We start from the raw sequence: 18,183 nt of genomic DNA, 5'->3' as shown, positions 1-18,183 counted from the left end.
ACATTTTCAGCTTAGGCCAAACAAGACAACACTCTGGCTTCTTGTTCCATCTCTCATCTACTATCAGCAAATGTCCTTTTTGTGGATTGTTTAGTGCCTTGTTTTTACACTTTTGAGGGGGTTTTTGTGATTTGCTTCCCAAGTTTAGTGCTAAAGTGCTGTTAAGTGTTCCTAAATGCAAGAAGACTGTGATGTGCCTTATGGCAAAAATATGCGTATTAGAAGAGCTTCCTTCAGACCTGAGTTACAGTGCTGTTGGCTATCAGTTCAGTGTTCATAAATCAGCAGTTTATGGTAAACAAGATGTCTTCAAACAGAAACACACATAAAACAAAGTTCTGTATTAATCAGTTGAAAATGTTGTGACCAGAGGCTCTCAGGAACCCAATTCCTGAGAGCCTCACACTATGTGTATAAATTAATCCAAGACAGATAATAGATCAAAACATAAAAATTAAAACAATAAAGCTTCCAGAAAAACATGAAAGTGCACAAGTGAATTGAAAGGAAAAAAATTTTTCATTAAAAGGTGGGCAAAGGACACAAACAGACACTTCTCAAAGGATGACATATAGACAGCCAACAAGCACATGAAAAAATGTTCAGCTTCACAAATCATCAGAGAAATGGAAATCGAAACTCCAATGAGATACCACCTAACACTGATAAGGATGGCTATCATTATTAAGTCAAAAACAAGTGCTGGTGTGGCTGTAGAGAACAGCCTACACTGTTCTACACTGTAGATGGGAATGAGAACTAGTTCAACTGCTAACAAAAGCAGTGTGGTGATATCTCAAAGAATTAACAGTTGAGCCTCCATGTGATCCAGCAATCCCTTTTCTGGGAATATGTCCAGAGGAGCATAAATCACTCTACAAAAAGACACCTGTACATACATATTTATTGCAGCACTATTCACAATAACAAAAACATGGAACCCACCCAGATGCCCATTGAAAGTGGACTAGATAAAGAAAAGGTGGTATATGTACATGATGGAATATTATGCAGCCATGAAGAAGAACAAAATCGTGGACAACAATTTGGATGCAACGGGAGATCATCGTACTAAGTGAACTATTACAGAAACAAAGAACTGAATATCGCATGTTCTCATTCATAAATGGGCCCTGAACACTGGTCACAATAGCACAAGGGTGGGCTTAGCAGGTGCTGTTCACAACTAGAGGAGGGAAGGAGTGAGGAGGGAAGGACATACTTGGCAACACACTGGGTACCTGGTTCCCTATTGAGGGAGAGAGGGCCAGCTAGAAACCCAAACTTCACCTGCATGCTACTGCTTGTGTAGTAACTCCCCACTTGTACCCCACAACTCTAAAATTAAAAAAAGAAAACCATTCAGAATGTAAGTACGCCTTCGTGGCTTTGGGCAAGCAAGTTCCTTAAATTTAGGAACTGACAAATAGGACTGATACCCAGAATATGTTTTTTTAAAAAAAAAAAAAAAACTCCTATAACTTGGTAATAGTAACTACGCATATACATTTTAAAAAGCTGGCAAAAGTCTTGTATGGACACTTCACAAAAGAAGATATGTGAAAGACCAATATGTCACTGGAAAAATACGCACCGTTAGTCATCAAGGAAATACAAATTAAAACAATCATATGCTTCCTCCTCATATTAACTAAAATGACTAAAGTTAAGAAGTGAAAAAAAAAATTTTTTTTGAGTTGGAGTCTCACTCTGTCACCCAGGCTGTAGTGCGGTGGCACACTCACAGCCACCCCAGCATTGACCTGCTAGGCTCTGGTGATCCTTCCACCTCAGCCTTCCAAGTAGCTGGAATTACAGGCATGCACCACCACGTCCGGCTAGTTTTTTATTTATTGTAGAGATGAGGTCTCGCCAAGTTGCCTAGGCTGGGTTTAAGGCAATCCTCTCACCTCAGCCCCCCAAAGTGCTGGGATTACAGGGTTGAACCACCATGCCCGGCTAAAAAAAGTAAAAATTTCAAGGTAACTATAACTTTCATGCAACCCTGATGCAAGCGTAAAATGTACCACCTCTTCAGAGAACTCCTAGGAAGTTTGTTTATGTTATAGTGTTAAATGTTCAGCCACCCTATGATCCAGCAACTCCAATTTTGGATATGATAGAAATGAAAATATGTCTGTATAAACAATTTGTACAAGACTGTTTAAAGTAACTTTTTAAAAAATTTCCAAAAAACTAGAAACAACCTGAATACCCATCAGTAGCATGAATAAGCAAACTATTGGGTATATTTATATAATACAGTACTCCTCAACAATAAAAAAGGGTGATCTACTGATGCACGTAACATCATACAGTGAAAGAGGTCAGGCACAAAAGAGTATATATTATATGATTCCATTTATATAAAGTTCAAAAGAAGGCACTAGAAATCAGAGCAGTGCTTGCCTATGGGGATGGAGGTTGACTGGTAGGGTCATGGGGAAACATTTGGAGTGTTAGTAATGCTCTTTATCTTGGTTGGAATATTGTTTCATGTGTTAAAAATAATCAAATTATATACTTGAGATCTGTTCATTTCACAGATCTGGATGTAAATTATACCACAATAAATTAAAAATGTAACCTATAAATAGTTTTCCTAGAAGTTAATTCAAGATGGATCATAGACCCAAACATAAAAGCTAACATCATAAAATTTGCAAAAGAAAATATATCGCTGGATTGTGACATTACTTGTACATCACCAGAAGGCACATGATTATGTGTAACTTAGAAGGATAAATGAAATTACTTTAGAAAACATCCAAAACAATAAGGGCTGAAGGAGTCTGAGGGCTCCTTCTTCCATTCTTGCTCAACAAGGGCAGCCCACTCTTTTAACAAAAAAAAAAATAAAGTGTTAATTTATAAAATAAATAATGAATGAAAGGTTATATAGCTAAGTATGTTTGAAAACAACTCATACATCATATCAGCTAGCAGAAGGTTAGCTCTTTAGTAAACAATTTGAAGTTTCAATGAAAACTTTATGAGAAGAGGAAATAGAAATGGTAGAAGTCTGTGAGATTCTAATGTTCGTCTCTAATGCAAAATAGCTGTGCTTCTTAGTTGTATCCAAGGTTGACTCCAAGCTTGTTACATTTTATGATTCCTTAGGAAAAGGAGAATCTTTGTAATTTGGAAAAAAAATACTCCAGCCTTTCTGGGGGGAAAGGATTTCCTGTTAACCCCAATACTCTAAAAGAGGTAAGCTGTAATTTTACGTATCACCTCACATTGCCTCAGAAATCAGGAGATGTACCTCAGTTTTATGTGATTAGCTGTATAGTAAAAACATATCTCAAATGACTTATGAATGCTTTGATGTTTGATAGCTTTTCTACCTTTCATTTTTTATGCTTTGAGGATTTTAGGGATCATCTTTGTGTCTAATGCAGATGCACATTTGTGTGTGTGTGTGTGTGTGTGTGTGTGTGTGTGTGTCTACTTTGCTGGGCAAATTGTAGGTTAATTTGGAGTTTCAAAAAATTGGGGACCCAGATCAAGATGAGTCTTAAATTCTCCACTTTCCTTTCTTCAGTCTTCTTTTTCACTCTCTCCCCTCCTCTGAGTTTACTTCTCTCTCCTGAGTCCTATAGAGCATATAAATGCCCCAAACATTTGAAAAGATAATATAGTTTCTTTATTTTCTCTGTCTCCCTTCTCCAACTGTTATTTCTGCTATTTTTTCCTCTAAATTGGAAACTCCTATTTGCATTAAGCTTTACATAGTCTTTACCCTAAATATCTACCTTTCCCCAGTCCCCATCACTGCTTTTTCCCCAGACATCTTAAGAAGCTACATTGCTTTTAGACTATTTTAACTCTAATTTGGAAAATCCATCCTGAGTGAAAAAAAACTTACTTTAGTTTAATTTACCTTTAATTGTTTTCCTAAAAAGCAATGGAAAAAGCTTGCTTCTGCATTATCAAGAAAACCCCATTAGATAGCAGAGTTAAAAATTCTTACATAAAAAATATTTTTGTGTGTATACTATAAGTGAGGTGAAATACTCATCACAATAAGTGTGACTAAATATGTACCTCACAAGCATTTTATGAAATATTTCTGCCAAAGTTTTATTAGATCATCTAGTTTCATAGTTTATCTTCATTATTCAGAGCATGGAACTGGCAGGTTCTGTGAACAGTGATTGTAAATGGGGTGTAGTGGCCTAAGATAATAAGAGCAAGGTAGTTAGGGGAAGGTCTTGTGAGTTATGTTAAAGAAATGTGGTCTATTTCATGTGTGATGGGAGGCTATTACATGGTTTAAGCAGGGAGATAACTTTATTTGATTTGTTTTGTTAAAGATCATTTGGGCTGCTTGGTGAATACTGGATCATAAGGAATAAGGAGATGCAGAGAAACTGGTGTGGAGAATATTGCAATAGTATAGACTAGAGATGCTGGTGGCTTGGATTACAGCAATGGCAGAGAGATAGAGGGAATTAGCTGGGTCAGAATATATCTTGGAGGTAGAGTTGACAATTCTTGCTAATAGATCGGATGTGAGGATGAAGTAAATAAAAGGAGGTGCTGGGAGTCATGCCATTATTCCAGTTTGAGAAATGAGGTCAATGGTGAGTGCCTTTTACTAAGATAGAAAAGACTGTAAAGAATAGGCTTTAGAAGGAAGATTTGAAGTTGACATACTGAGTTTGAAGAGCTTGTGGCATCCAGATGAGTTAGATATGCTCTAAGGTCTCTTCATCTCTTAAAAGAAGAATAAAATCTTTCCTTTTCTATTAATGAGATAGTCTTTTTTTTTTTCTGCAGTCTTCCTAGTGTCAAAAGTACATTTGTCTTTCTTACTTTTTTTGTATCTCTGCAATTCTTGTGTTTGAGTTCTTTTTTTTGTACCAAGCAGACTTCACTCAGATGTTTTCATTTTCTGTTTTTCCTGTCTTTCTGCTCTCTCTTTCATTCTCTCTCCCCTTTTTTATTTTTAAGCTGGGATAAATTTATAACCTAACTAATTTACAGAGCTTCCATTTTTGCCAAGTAGCCTATATTTTTGAAGCAATAAATTAAGTTGCATGGTCTATGACTCATATAAGGATGGAATCAAACCTTGGCTTTGAAGCAGTCTACTATCAACTGAGCAAAAGAATAACTTGAAGTTGTTAATTTTCTTTTTGAGTCATTATTATAGCTAAAATGAAAAGTGATGACCTAGCTGATGACTTCCTTTCTTCAGTACAGTCTTTTAAAATTTTACATAATATCTGTGTCCCTTTCTGAAGGACAAGTCTTCAGTCTATCCAATTTATGAAGTCAATTCTAGCTTTCTCCACTTTGTTATAAGTTCTCAGTAAAACCCTTGGCTTCTAGCCTGAAATTTTTGCTTTGCCAGCATAACAATATCTTGTCTTTCCTGAAGTTACTTTATGAAACAATTGATGGGCTCATAAAAGAATTCAAATATCAAATTGAACTCAATTTCACTTTTAAAAGAGATGTTATTTTATACCCCTTATTCTTTGTTTTCATGCTGTCTTAGTGTAGTAAAAATCATGATTGGTCTGTATAATTACTTTTCATGAAAATACACAAGTGCCTTTTCCACAAATACAAATCCAGGAGTTTTTGTTCTCAGAGATTTTGATTCATGGTTATTCTCTAAGCTAAAGCCAGAATTGATTATTGAGTTCAAAAGTAACTGAAAATCTTCTATCCTAGGAGTAGAGTTGTGGGTTGGAGAGTCTGCGTTGAATTGAAACACACTACAGTTGCAGCTCCACTGTAGGACTCTGTGTGTCTGTGTGTGTGTGCACATGCATTTGTTTTGCTAGGACGGAAGCCTCATTTGGTTGAAAGGAAAATGTCCTTTTTATTATCAATAGTCTGCGATGTCCAAAAGTTAAATTCTATTACAAATAAATTACTGTTTCATAAATGTTTTCTTAGTGCAAAACCCAGTAGCCCTCAGCCCACTTTTCTTCATACTCTTAATTTATCAGGGAACGATAAAAGAAGGGAAGAAAAAAAATCTAAGAATGAAGATTTGTGGAAAAAGCTCTTGAATTAGGACATGAGTGATTGCATTGTCAATTTTACATCTCAGATTTGTTGGTGTGTGATTATTTTAAATGTATTGTAGTGACAGCCTCAATCCATCAACAGAATGAATGCTGATACTTCCAGATATTTTAAAATCGAAGGTGTTGGGTTATTTACAGTATAGCCATCTTGATTTCATCAGAAGAATTACGTTTAATGTTTGGAATACCATTTTTTTCAAGATTCAGCAATGTAAATCTATTTTAATTGCTGATTATTTCCTTAATGAAACATTGGATAATACCACAGATATCTGGCTGTGCCGCTCTAAGCTAACTCCATTGTACTGGGAACATTAATACTCTCGCATGCCTTCGCTCTTGCTTTCTTTGTGTTTAACTTCTGAATTCCTCCTTTTAGGGCTATATCAGTGTAAATGAGATTAATGAGCCATGTGGCAATTCCACGAATCTATCCCCTTCCACTCAGTTCCCTGCTGGTGCTGATGCTGTTGCCCCTGAGCCTGCCACAGCTGTGCTGGCGAGTCAGCCACAAAGCAAAGAGGTGTGTAGGCATGACGTTTCATTCATTCACTGCTTTTTCCTCATGTCAGAGATTAACCCACGGTTAGCTGAAAGTGAGGACCATGAGGGTGTGTAACAAATATGTATCTGCTTGGCCAGAGGGTCAGAGCAATGCTGAGTTTATGAAACATGCCATTCTGGGGTTACTGTTCTGCCAATTAAAATTCTAGAAACCTTGGCATTTATGACAGAGTGGAGTACTAAGAGAAGCAAGTTCAAAGCAATAAGTACTATGTCTGAACACTCCAACCCGACCTAGTTTTCTTATTCATTAAAAAGCCTTTCTAAAATTGTTGATGTGAATTGCCTTTTCAGTTTGATGTTGTGTTCTATTTTGTTTTGCAATATGGACACTTAAATGTTAAGCCTTTTTAAAGCATTCGGGGGAAAGGTCAATAAAATACCTTCTCATGGTCCAAGTTGCTTACAGTGTGGGATTTTAACAAGAGGCTAAATGGAAAGACTGCCCATTTGTGACTTCTTGATTAAAACATAACAAAAACAGACTATTGATTTCATTTCTTTGTCTTATTCTTTCATTTCATATGGACACATGTATATCTTTTCTTCCTCCTGTGAAGCAAAGATCACCTGTCTGTTCTGGATTTATGTTTCCTTCCACCCTTTCTCCTCATCCTGTCACTCAACCTACATCAGCCCCATGGCCTGAAGTCATGGCTACATCTGTTGATCCTTTCCCTTTAAATGACACACCTCCTCCTCTACCAGCTAAGAAACACAGAAGGCAGCAGCAGCAGCAAGAACAACAGGTAATTAGGAACTGGGGTTCAGAGTTGGAATTTCACCTGGACAACAAAATTACTTATATGGGATTACTTAGACTTACTTTTTCAAAGGTATATTTAAAAAAGAAAGCTGCCTTTTAAAACTCCTTTACTTTTTTTTTTTTCTCTTAAGGACATTTAGTATATTCTAGGGAGTTGGATTGTTATAAAATTTTGAGACCTTGATTGTCCTCTCTTGCTCTTTGATATGTTTGAGTGAGTTTCATATCCTCATGCTTCAGTTTCCATTCAACCAAAATATTGCAACTAAGCTATTTTTCAAAATACTAATAAGTAAGCATTACCATAAAATCTACAATATAAACAGTTATGGTACCAACACAAAATATTGTTATTATACATCATTGAAATCAGAATAATAGACATCATTTCCTTGCAATGTGTCAAACTTTGCTAAACATTCTACAAGTATCTTTTTTCATCCTTCTATTAATCTCATGGAATAAGAATTATCTCCATATGGAAATTTAGGAAACCGAGGCTCAGTGTAGTTAAGTATCTTGTCCAAGGTCACACCACAAAAAGTGCATTTAGTCCTTAGGACAGCAGCTTTTATTGACCAGATTTTTAAATAAATAATTTATTATTCTAAATGTTCCCCTTCTTTAGTACACTCATTGAATATTAATGCTTGGGTATTCAAAATAATCTGTTTTGAGACTTCCTTTCAATTATAATAAAATTCTTAGCATTATTTGGCCCCAAAAAGATTTTTTAAGGAGTCATAGTCAACAGAACCCCAATGTGAGCAATCCATCTTTAGTAGAAAAACAATCACAGTTTTCAAACCTACTGTTTTAAGTCAAATAACAATTCAACTATTTTTTTCAACAGGGTCTCTTTCCCATTTTATTACGCTACTATTATGGAATATTGGAATTTTCGAATTTCAGAATTTGTGACATTTGGTCATAGCAGGAGAAAGATTGAAATGTTCTGATGTCATTTTTTTTTCTAACTAAAATGAGCATTAATCAGCCAGACTGCAAAGTATTATCATCATAGTATTGACTACCTGGTCATGAATTACATACAGCTCTGTCACTTTCTAGCTACATGACCTTGGGCAAGTTTATTTAACCCCTCTGCACCCCAGATTTCTCATCTATATATAAGGATACTAACAGTACCTACCTCACAGGTTTATTATGAGAATTTAATGAGGTAATGTATATAAAGAACCATACCTGGCACATAGTAAGATCTTAATAAATATTAATGAGTATAAACAGATAAAGTCAAAATGCAGATATTTTTCTTAATAGTAATGTTTGAAGACTGTTTATGGATTTGGTAACTCAAATGTTTTGCATTAATTTCTATGTATTTTAAAAGCCTGAGCTTCGTATTAAAATAATCAAACCTAAAGAAACTTTAATTAAGAAATTATTTTACTATTAAAGACATTTTTGGGGAGAGGCCAAGAAAACTTTGAGTAAGTTTCATGTTGGCAAAAATCTTGCCTTAGAAATCTGAAAAAAAAATAAATAGCTCACTGGAGAAATTTTACACATGAGGTATTACTGTAGGGGCTTGTTGACCGAGATCTTTTTAAATAAAAAAAGAAAATTACCTAGAAAGATGACTTATGGAACCTTTATGTGGATTTGGAGTATGTTTATATGACTGAAATATTATTACAACTTTCAAACAACTTCCCTGTTTACTCGCTCTTTCTCTTCATCTTCTCCTTTCTCCCCTTCCTTGTACTCCTCACACTGGGATCTGTGCCACCACACAGAACTGTCCAGACAGAAGGGGAGAAACTGCTTACTTGCTTTGTCTACTGGCTGTTCCGCCATCCACATGGCGACCATCATAATAATTTGTAAGTTGCCCTGAGGCCCAAGGCAGCAGGCACTACAGAAGTAAAAGGTGGAATTTTTTTTTTTTAATTTTAGGTTCAATAATGATTGAATTCTTCCAGTGTCTAGTATCTAGTCAAAAGCTAGCTGAAATCTGCTAGTGAGTTGAGTAATAACTTTTTGAAATTCTGTGTTGAAATTTCAAAACTTCTTTATGAATGCATAATTCTTCAGTGACCTGTTTCAGTTAGTCAAGTTTTGCTATTCTGCTTTACATTTGCATTTAAAGCACTTTAGAAGTCTGGAAGAAAGGAAAAAACAGCATAAAGAAGGCCTCTATCTGAGTGACACTTTGCCTCGAAAGAAAACCACACCTTCCATCTCCCCACATTTCAGCAGTGCTACCATGGGGAGAAGCACCGCCCCAAAGGTAGGACATGGGAAGAACCACGGGCTGCCCATTCCGTGAGTCTTCTTGTCATTTTATTGACCGACATGCAAAGGCCTTTAAGGAAAAATGCTAAATAATAAACTATTTAATTTGCTTACTAGGCAGACATCATGACTAAACTGCACTTTCTGTCTTAACCCAGAGGACATTTGGAATTGTATGCTCTGGGGCCAAAGAACATGGTCCGGGGTATTTTCTATCACATACAGGTGATGGGTGGCATTCACTTACTTGATGGACTTCCGCAGCTGCCTCCCAGATCCAGGAATAAGATAGGTTGTAGGTTCTGGGTTCCAGAAATAACAGCAGTAAATATTTAGTCAGTTATTTCAATGTCCCTCATGCCAGGCTCAGCCCTTATGAGTATTATCACATTTTAAAATCCGGCAACACTATGTAGTAGAGGTACTAATTTTCTCCATCGTACGCATGGATAAACTGAGGTGTAATGAAGCTAAGTGACTAACCGAGGCGCCCTCAACTGGTATGCAGTGGAGCTGGAATGTGAACCCAGGTGGCCTGAGTCCTCCTTCCTGTTCTGCTAACAAACCTGAGGGGTCACTGCAGAAACAGAAGAGGCACATGAGAAGGAAGTGCTGAGTGGGATGAACTTTTGAGCCCTTCCCCTGCCCTTAATAGGAGTCCCTTAGTTTCAATCTATTTTATAAATTGGTGTTTCAAGTAGATTTTATTTACGTGAAGGATTTTATTATCTAAAAAGAATGCTAAAAACCACTGGGGTATTAATAGGTTTCTCCAGTTTTCAGCCTACTAGATAACTGGAGTTAGATAAAAATTGGTGCATTTGTAATGGGGTAGATCTTCCCTGACCTTTTGCATGGTGTGCATGCATTCTTGACCCTGCATCCGCCCTCTGCTCCTTATGCATGAGAACTTTCAGTCATTCTCTCAGGTGATTTTGAACAGTGTCTTCTCCAAAGTTTGGAATTGTGTCGGAGGAAGTGCTGTGATGTTGAGGCTGCCGTGGAGATTCTTGGGAGGGACGGTGATCAGTTTTAACCATTTAGCATCAATAAATGGAATGCAAAGGTCTACCTCCCCCACCCTCTACTCTTAGACAGAAGCTTTGGAAACAGGGATGTGGCCGTTTCCCGAAGGATCATTTGGCCTACAGCTTGCCTGAAGAACTCCCTTCTGTTCCTACAGGCTCACCTGCCCTTAGGACAGAGCAACAGCTGTGGAAGCGTGCTCCCTCCCTCCCTGGCAGCCATGACCAAAGACTCAGAATCTCGGAGGATGCTCAGAGGTATGTACCTTTTAAATCAAAGGTCATGGTCTTTTGTTAAGCATTAGAATTCAGGGGGAAGGAGTGAGAACAGGGGTGGGAATTGTTAGAGAGGAGATCAACCAAAGTCCTAAATTTTCTCTTACTGTGTCCCCTTTGGAGAGGGTTACATATATTTCTGGGTCCTTCTTGTTTACCAAGGTCATGTATCTTGTTTATGCATATAACTGATACATTTTAAACATTCCCATTATATTTGATAGACTTCATAGAACTCTTGAACCAGAAAGGACCCTAGAGAATTACTAACCTTCCCATTTGATTGATAGAAAAGAGAGAACACCAACATCCAAGAGATTGCCAAGGCACTTAACCAAGATCACTCACCTGGGTTGTGGCTGAGCCACTATGCTGAATGAAACTTATGCTAAAGAATCATTGAGCTGACATGGTAAATATTGCACTAGTGGCCAGGACAGAATTACCTTAGGCCCTTTTAATACGGATTTGAGCTTTTATAGGTTGTTAGGTTTCAGATAGACTTTGACTCTCAGCATGTTTTCTTTGCAATAATACATTGCATTTATGATGGGATTCTTAAATAGTCTTTGTGGGATTTGAAGAAATTTCAACAATGTAGTTCTAGGGGTGAGCTTCCTGTCAAGAGTATTCCGTTTCTTGTGATAACACAGTAATTTCAATCAACAACTTATATCAGCCCTAACTTTTGAGCAGGTTGGTTCTAGATACCGAGGAGGGAAATGAATGACAAAATCCTTGACTTTTGAAATGCTTATAGTATAGTGAGGAAGAAAGACATATAACAGATGATTTCAATAAAATGTGATAAATGCAGTGATGTTGACATGCCGGTGGAAATGGGAATGCCAGTAGGATGGCAGGCATTTGGTCTCCAAATACATTCATGCATTATTGAGATTGAAACCCTTCCTTCTAAGCTGGCTGGAATTTCATTCTGACTGCCTGGTCTTTCTACTAATGGTGCTGGGGTATAAATATATATATATATTTATATTATATATTTGTATATACAATGTGTACTATATGTGTGTGTATATATATATATATATATACATCTTGAATGAGGTTTTCAAGTCATTACTAAACGTGATTTAAGTAAATAGAAGCTGTAGTATTTATGAGAAGTTTATAATATATAAGAGGTTTGCACTGGTCATATTTGAGTCAAATACACTTGATTGAACGTCTTGTTTTTTGGTCTTAATTTCATAATAAGCTAAAAATATCTCTTTTAATATTTACACATTTTAAGCATAAATGAGTCTATTTTAGCTTTCATCACTGTTAACTTGTGGGTCAAGTCTATTTTCTGTAATATTAATAGCCTTCATTTTAAATGTATTTTTCTCACTTGTGGAAGTCTTCAAAGTTTGGATTGGGCATAACATCAACAAAGACCATTCAGCATATTTATGTGCTTCAGAAAAAGAGCTAGAATTTGGGAAAGAGTGGGATCACAAATCATTATACTATATATTGAAAGTATTTTCTTTAAAAGTAAGAAAAATTAAGACTTTTATATTAAAGTAGATAGATTTGTAAAAATCAAGAGCTGCTAACATCATGTAAGAGGATTCTTGTGAGAATATGGTGAAACTGAAGGAAGGCTTGATCTGTTTTCCCCTCAAGTAATGGGAATCCCCATCCTAGTGTTGTGAAGAAAAGCAGAGCTAATTCCCTTAGGCCACATGACAGAAGTAACCTCTGCAAAATCGGGTGTCTTTGATTTACCTTTTCTTCATTGCTTTGGCTTGTATAAACCTCAGAAGACTACAGCTTTAGTCTTTCTCTGTAGTAGCTGCAAGTTAATGTTCCTCTTAGTTTCTTATGCCACCAATAGGGCAGCTGCTGTGGAAATAGAGAACCATCCTATGTGTGTTGATCCAAGCAGCTGTGTCCTGTGAGGGCAGTCTGCTGCCTTTAGCTTCTCCACCTGGAAGAGGAGCAGTCTGAGACTATAATTTTTATAGCCAGAGCAGACCATAAAATTGGCAGAATTTTCCACACAATTCCAGGTGGCCCACAAAGACCAGGACGGATGGATCATAATTTCATTTAGAATTGTTTCCCAAGCACTCGTTGGCTTCATTAAAACAGCAAATGGCCGGGCTTGGTGGCTCAGCCTGTAATCCCGCGCCTTTGGGAGGCTGAGGTGAGTGGATTGCCTGAGCCCGCGGGTTCGAGACCCGCCCCGGCAGGCGAGACCTCATCTGTACAATAAATCAAAAAATTAGCCGGGCGTGGTAGCGCGCGCCTGTAATTCTGGCTACTTGGAAAGCTGAGGAGGAAGGATTGCCGGAGCCCAGCAGGTCGAGGCTGCGGTGGCCGGGAGCGGCCACTGTACTCTAGTCTGGGTGACAGAGTGAGACTCCAACTCAAAAAAAAAAAAAAAAAAAAACACAGCAAATGCAAGAAAATTCTATGATTTTGAAAAAATTGTATCTAGCACATTTTCATTAACTCAAATTTAGCAGACTTAATCATTTTAAAAAACGTACAATCAATTAACTTAAATACACCATTTTTTTGCTGCTATTCGTAATGGATACATCAAGGACGATGGTGTAAGTATAAACTTTACTCAGTTAGCACTGTTTCAATAGAACTGACAGTGTGAGTCATGCAAAGAGCCATGAGAGCAGAGTCTAAAGCAGAGAGCTGAGGAACTCAACTCCTGAAGTTGGAATGATTATTGGCTTTTGAACAATTTGTGAACTATTCTTTTGTAAGCTTTAGAATGAATGAAATCTTTGTCCTTTTGTTTTTGTTAAATGCAGGAAAGTCCAAGAAAGGTATGACAACCTCCTGTGTGGTGTTTTTGTTTCTAGCAAATATTAAAAGGTCATTGTCAAGTTATCTTTAAGAAATGGTCAGATTTAACACTGTACAATGGTGGATTTTGAGTTCAATGATTATTCCTTTTACACAATAGAGAAAAATTGTCGCACATTTGCAAGAAACACAATGCTGGGTGCAGCTGCTGTTCATTCATAGGCAGCTGCATGACCTTCTTTGTTTTGGTTTTTTATCACAAGGTCAGACCAGGCAGGGAACATGAGTGCCATAGACGCATTTTTTAAAATAAAAACTCAGGATCTATATAAAGAGAAGAGCGGGCTTTGTGCTATACATGAGCTAAGTGTGACACATGATGTTTCACCTTTACCCAGGCCAGGTATAAATAAGGCAGACACAGTGGAAGGATGAAAAATTTAGGAAGCTCCTACTTATTTGTTTCATTTAAGCCTGTTTTATAGGAAAGACTTAGTGGAGAGTGAAGAACAGTTTAAATGACTGACTTGAATAAGTAAGATGATTATTTACTGTGGCTAGGTGGCAGAGATGTAGGATGTTAGAGGACTTGTTATCAAGTTTGGTGGACTGTGCTTCAAATAATTGAATGGCGTTTTACAAACCTGAGCTCTTAAAAACTGTTTGCTATTATCTGTTTGAAAACAGACTTGTACTGTAGATACAATCTTGTTTTTAGTCTTCCTATTTTCTAGTTAATGAATATGTGGGAAAGATTTTTTTTCCTGTAACAATCTTTTTGACTAACTATGTATGTGTCATAGGTGGTTGTTGTTGTTGTTGTTGTTATAACTTTGTGAGATTTTATTTGTAAACTTAGATTTAATCTAAACATGTGGACCATACCTTGTTAATCCGGTTATTAACACCATTAATGATTGCATGTTGGAAGGGTTGTATATTTTTCCTGTCCCTTTGCCATCCTTGTTGATTTTGAATCTTTTTCCCTTTCTCCATCCTTTTCCTTCTTCATTCCTGACTTGTCCTGTACCTTCTTCTTCCGGCTATGGACTATCATTAGGAAGAATGAATTCCTCAGCAGGTGAGCTATGACAGGCTGGACTGTAAGAAACTGGTTAGTGTTATCCTCTTAAACTCAGTTTATAATTTTAAGTCATCTCTTTTCCTGTATTAAGGCCCAGATAGCTATATAAAAGTGGGTAACACACATTGGGAATGTATTGGCAAGACCCTACATAACCTACAATCATTAATTCACAAAGGACTTTTCAGGTTCAGTTGGCCAGAGTTCATAGCTATCAGCATTAAAAATAATAATAATAAGTGGTCCTTGTACATCTTGGCTTTGGCTCTCCCGGGCAGTGAAGAGAGTGGAGCTGGTTTTGGTTCCTTGTATGTGCTGTGGTTAGTAACAAGCCTCTGGTCTCACTTTATAAACTGTATAAACCACCCTTTCAAATAGCTATTTTTGATTGAATAGGAAGGATTTAGAGTATTTTTCAAGGCCCTTTCTACTTTTTTGATTGCTTTCCCACTGCTGAATGTTACTCCTGCTAGATAATTAAAAAACAAAAACAAAAACCAAATAGGCTCAGGGATTAGGCAAGTCTCATTTTTCTCAGTCCAGTTTCTTTGCCCCACGCCAAAAGTAGATGCATTCCACTTCCTTATTTGGCCACTAATATAGTTGGAATTTATACATGGAAAAATGAATTCATTCAGTGACTATTTCATGACATCCACGTGCTAAATAAATGGGGATAAACTGTGGCGAACAGGACATCCGTGTCTCCCTCCCTAGCAAAGTGTACACGTAAGCGGCAGCCTAAACTAGTTTCCCACCAGTCAGGCTCTCCTTCACTGCACCAGCTTCTTGGGCCTCCCATTGGGTTACCCTCCTTCAGCCCTTGATCTTCTGTGTTCCTCTGTTGAAAGTATCTGTGACTTTGGATGGCCCGCCCAGAGCCCGAATTCCCAAATGAGCTATTTGGAATCACACTAGCGATTCCAGCGTCCCAGGAGAGGGGTCTATGCCCTTATTTATAATTGCAGGAGTAACTTGTGTTTGGAGGCTTGTTAGCAGGGAGAAGGCTAGGCCAGGTGACAGTTGTGTTTGTTGTGACCAGTAAAGTGTTGCCAGTTGGCAGAGATGAGTAGCTCCATGAGGTGAACATTCCCGCTCACACTGGATCCATCGGAAAGAAAACTCCTGCATGGGAAAAGATATGCCTATTAGCCTCAGACTCTTTTATTTAAGCTACCATGAAAATGTAATATGCTTTTCTTAACCACTGGAATGACTGGAAGAGTCTTTCAGGTGTAAAGTCGAGCCTCAACAAATAGTGCGTTTGTCTGGGGAATTTATGTTCACAATCCTTAGCACAAAGTACAAATTGTAATATAACTGTCTCTTTTACACCCATCTAAAAAAGTTGAATCCGCTTACTGCCTCCTTCACTTGCAGATCGTTAAGTTTGTTTTCTTATTCTGTGGTAGTTTTGGGGGAAAAAATCTAAAAAAAAAGCAAAACTCCACAACACTGGAAGTTCTGAGAGGCAGTTGCTTTGCGAAGAAGACATATGCACATCCTCTTTTCTGCTTTTCCGAGAAGGTGTCAGTTGCCTTGTAGGTTTTTCCTCAATATGGTAAACTCAAGGAGGGGAAGAGGTTGTGGCACTTGTCATTTCCAGGGAGATACTTCTTGTATGTTTTAAATTACATGGCTGTCATTTAGGGATTTGTTTTTCATACTAAAACATGGAAATGTCTTCCATGTAGTTTATGCCACTATGAAAGTTTTCTGTGCCACAAGCCTTTTTTTTGAAGTCATAAGGAAATATACATATGTGACCTTTTCAAATAATTTCTGGTGTGTCTTTTTTTTCCCTTTTCATAATGAATAATTGGAAACAATTTAAAAGGAGCAATTAGTAATTCCAAAAGTTCAAGTGTCAAAGGTAAATATTTAAATAATGGATTATTTTGCCTTTTTAAAAGAAGCATAACTTCGTGCATATGAATACATGGCTTCATTTAATACTCTATGCATTAATTGTTGCAACTTATGATTCTATCTAGTCTCATGGTGTGCTTTTTCTGTCTTCACTTAGCCAAGTGACATGTGGCTTTCATATATATATATATATATATATATATATATATACACACACACACACACACATACATACACATACATATATACACACATATGACTTATAATGGAAGATTATAGTAAGGAAATTTATTTTCCCAAAAATGCCTTAGTCTGAAATAACATATTTTCACTTAGGTATCTCAAACTGCTCCAAATTTTCACTTAGGTATCTCAAACTGCTCCAAATACTAATGGCATGAAAACTGCATGACTGTGAACCTTGTATTTTTGTCAACTGGGTAAATTTAAATGTACCAGGAAGCCAGCCATGCTGGCTCACACCTATAATGCCAGCACTTTGGGAGCCTGAGGTGAGAGGACTGCTTAAGCTCAGGAGTTCAAGACCAGCAAAATATTGAGGCCTCCTCCCTGCAAGAAAAAGTTAGAGGATTGCTGGGCATGGTGGCGCATGCCTGTAGTCCTAGCTGCTCGGGAGGCTGGGGCTGGAGGATCCTCTGAGCCCAGGAGTTGGAGGTTGCGGTGAGCCTTGATTGTGCCACTGTACTCCAGTCTGGGTGACAGAGTGAGACCCCAACTCAGAAACAAAATAAATAAATGTACCAGGAGAGCTAACGCTTTAAAGAGACTCATAGGGTAGATAATTTTGCAGTAGCATACTTATTCTCTAATGTTTATTTAATATAAACTTAGTTTTACAAATTCAAAAAAGAAAACTCCACATGAAACTAAAATCATTTTACAGAAACTTTTGGCATATAATACTTTATTAATGCATCACAAATGTGGATTCTGTTTGTAAATGAAAATGTTTAATCAATAGCTGAGGAAGCTCTTTAGAGTTACTTCCCTTCTTTTGCCTTCTTACCTACTTTTTGGCTGTTTCATTACTACTAAAAAGCCTCATTGAAAGGTAGATAGGGCGCAAGAAAAGAAAAGAAATTCAATTGGTATAACTGTGAACTCTTAATGCCTTTAATAAATAATTCCCTGGGTAGTGGAAACTATTCAAGTAGACATCTCTCTTATCAGGGAGAAAGAGATGACCAACTACAGTACTGGTTAGTGAAAAGTTTTTTAATGACTTGAGGATTTGTTTATCAGGATGATCCTTCCTTCTGAATAAACAAGAATAGAGACTTGGAAAGAAGAAAATGTGATTTGTAATACCCTAAATCTGCTCTCAGAGAACAAGCCATAGACATAACACAAGGTAAAACAATAACCTAATGTGCCAGCTGACCAAGCACCAGGGAAAGGAAATGACCGCTTATTTATTGACCACTTATTTATTGTGCTTTTGGTCCTATTGTTGCCCACCTTTTTTTTTTTCATTGTTTTGCCTTGTCTTGCCTCCTC

The 18,183-nt window shown here is 37.2% G+C and overlaps 1 protein-coding gene across 3 annotated transcripts in view; it reads left to right on the top strand.

The window, feature by feature from the left end:
• PHLDB2 (pleckstrin homology like domain family B member 2) overlaps positions 1–18,183 on the top strand; it is a 131,004-nt gene that overhangs the window by 95,432 nt on the left and 17,389 nt on the right. For all 3 annotated transcript variants that reach the window (XM_008066589.2, XM_008066588.1, XM_021716850.1), the window contains 4 exons: positions 3,121–3,210; positions 6,427–6,570; positions 9,491–9,631; positions 10,820–10,919. In XM_008066589.2, coding sequence (XP_008064780.1) covers positions 3,121–3,210; positions 6,427–6,570; positions 9,491–9,631; positions 10,820–10,919 — 475 coding nt within the window. The remainder of the gene's footprint in view (positions 1–3,120; positions 3,211–6,426; positions 6,571–9,490; positions 9,632–10,819; positions 10,920–18,183) is intronic.

The sequence above is a fragment of the Carlito syrichta genome, unplaced genomic scaffold (assembly GCF_000164805.1).
Source record: "Carlito syrichta isolate Samal-C Ts95f unplaced genomic scaffold, Tarsius_syrichta-2.0.1 Scaffold309017, whole genome shotgun sequence".
In the NCBI taxonomy this organism is placed as follows: domain Eukaryota; kingdom Metazoa; phylum Chordata; class Mammalia; order Primates; family Tarsiidae; genus Carlito; species Carlito syrichta.
Note: the sequence above shows the minus strand (reverse complement) of the source record. Positions and strands in the feature narration are given on the sequence as shown.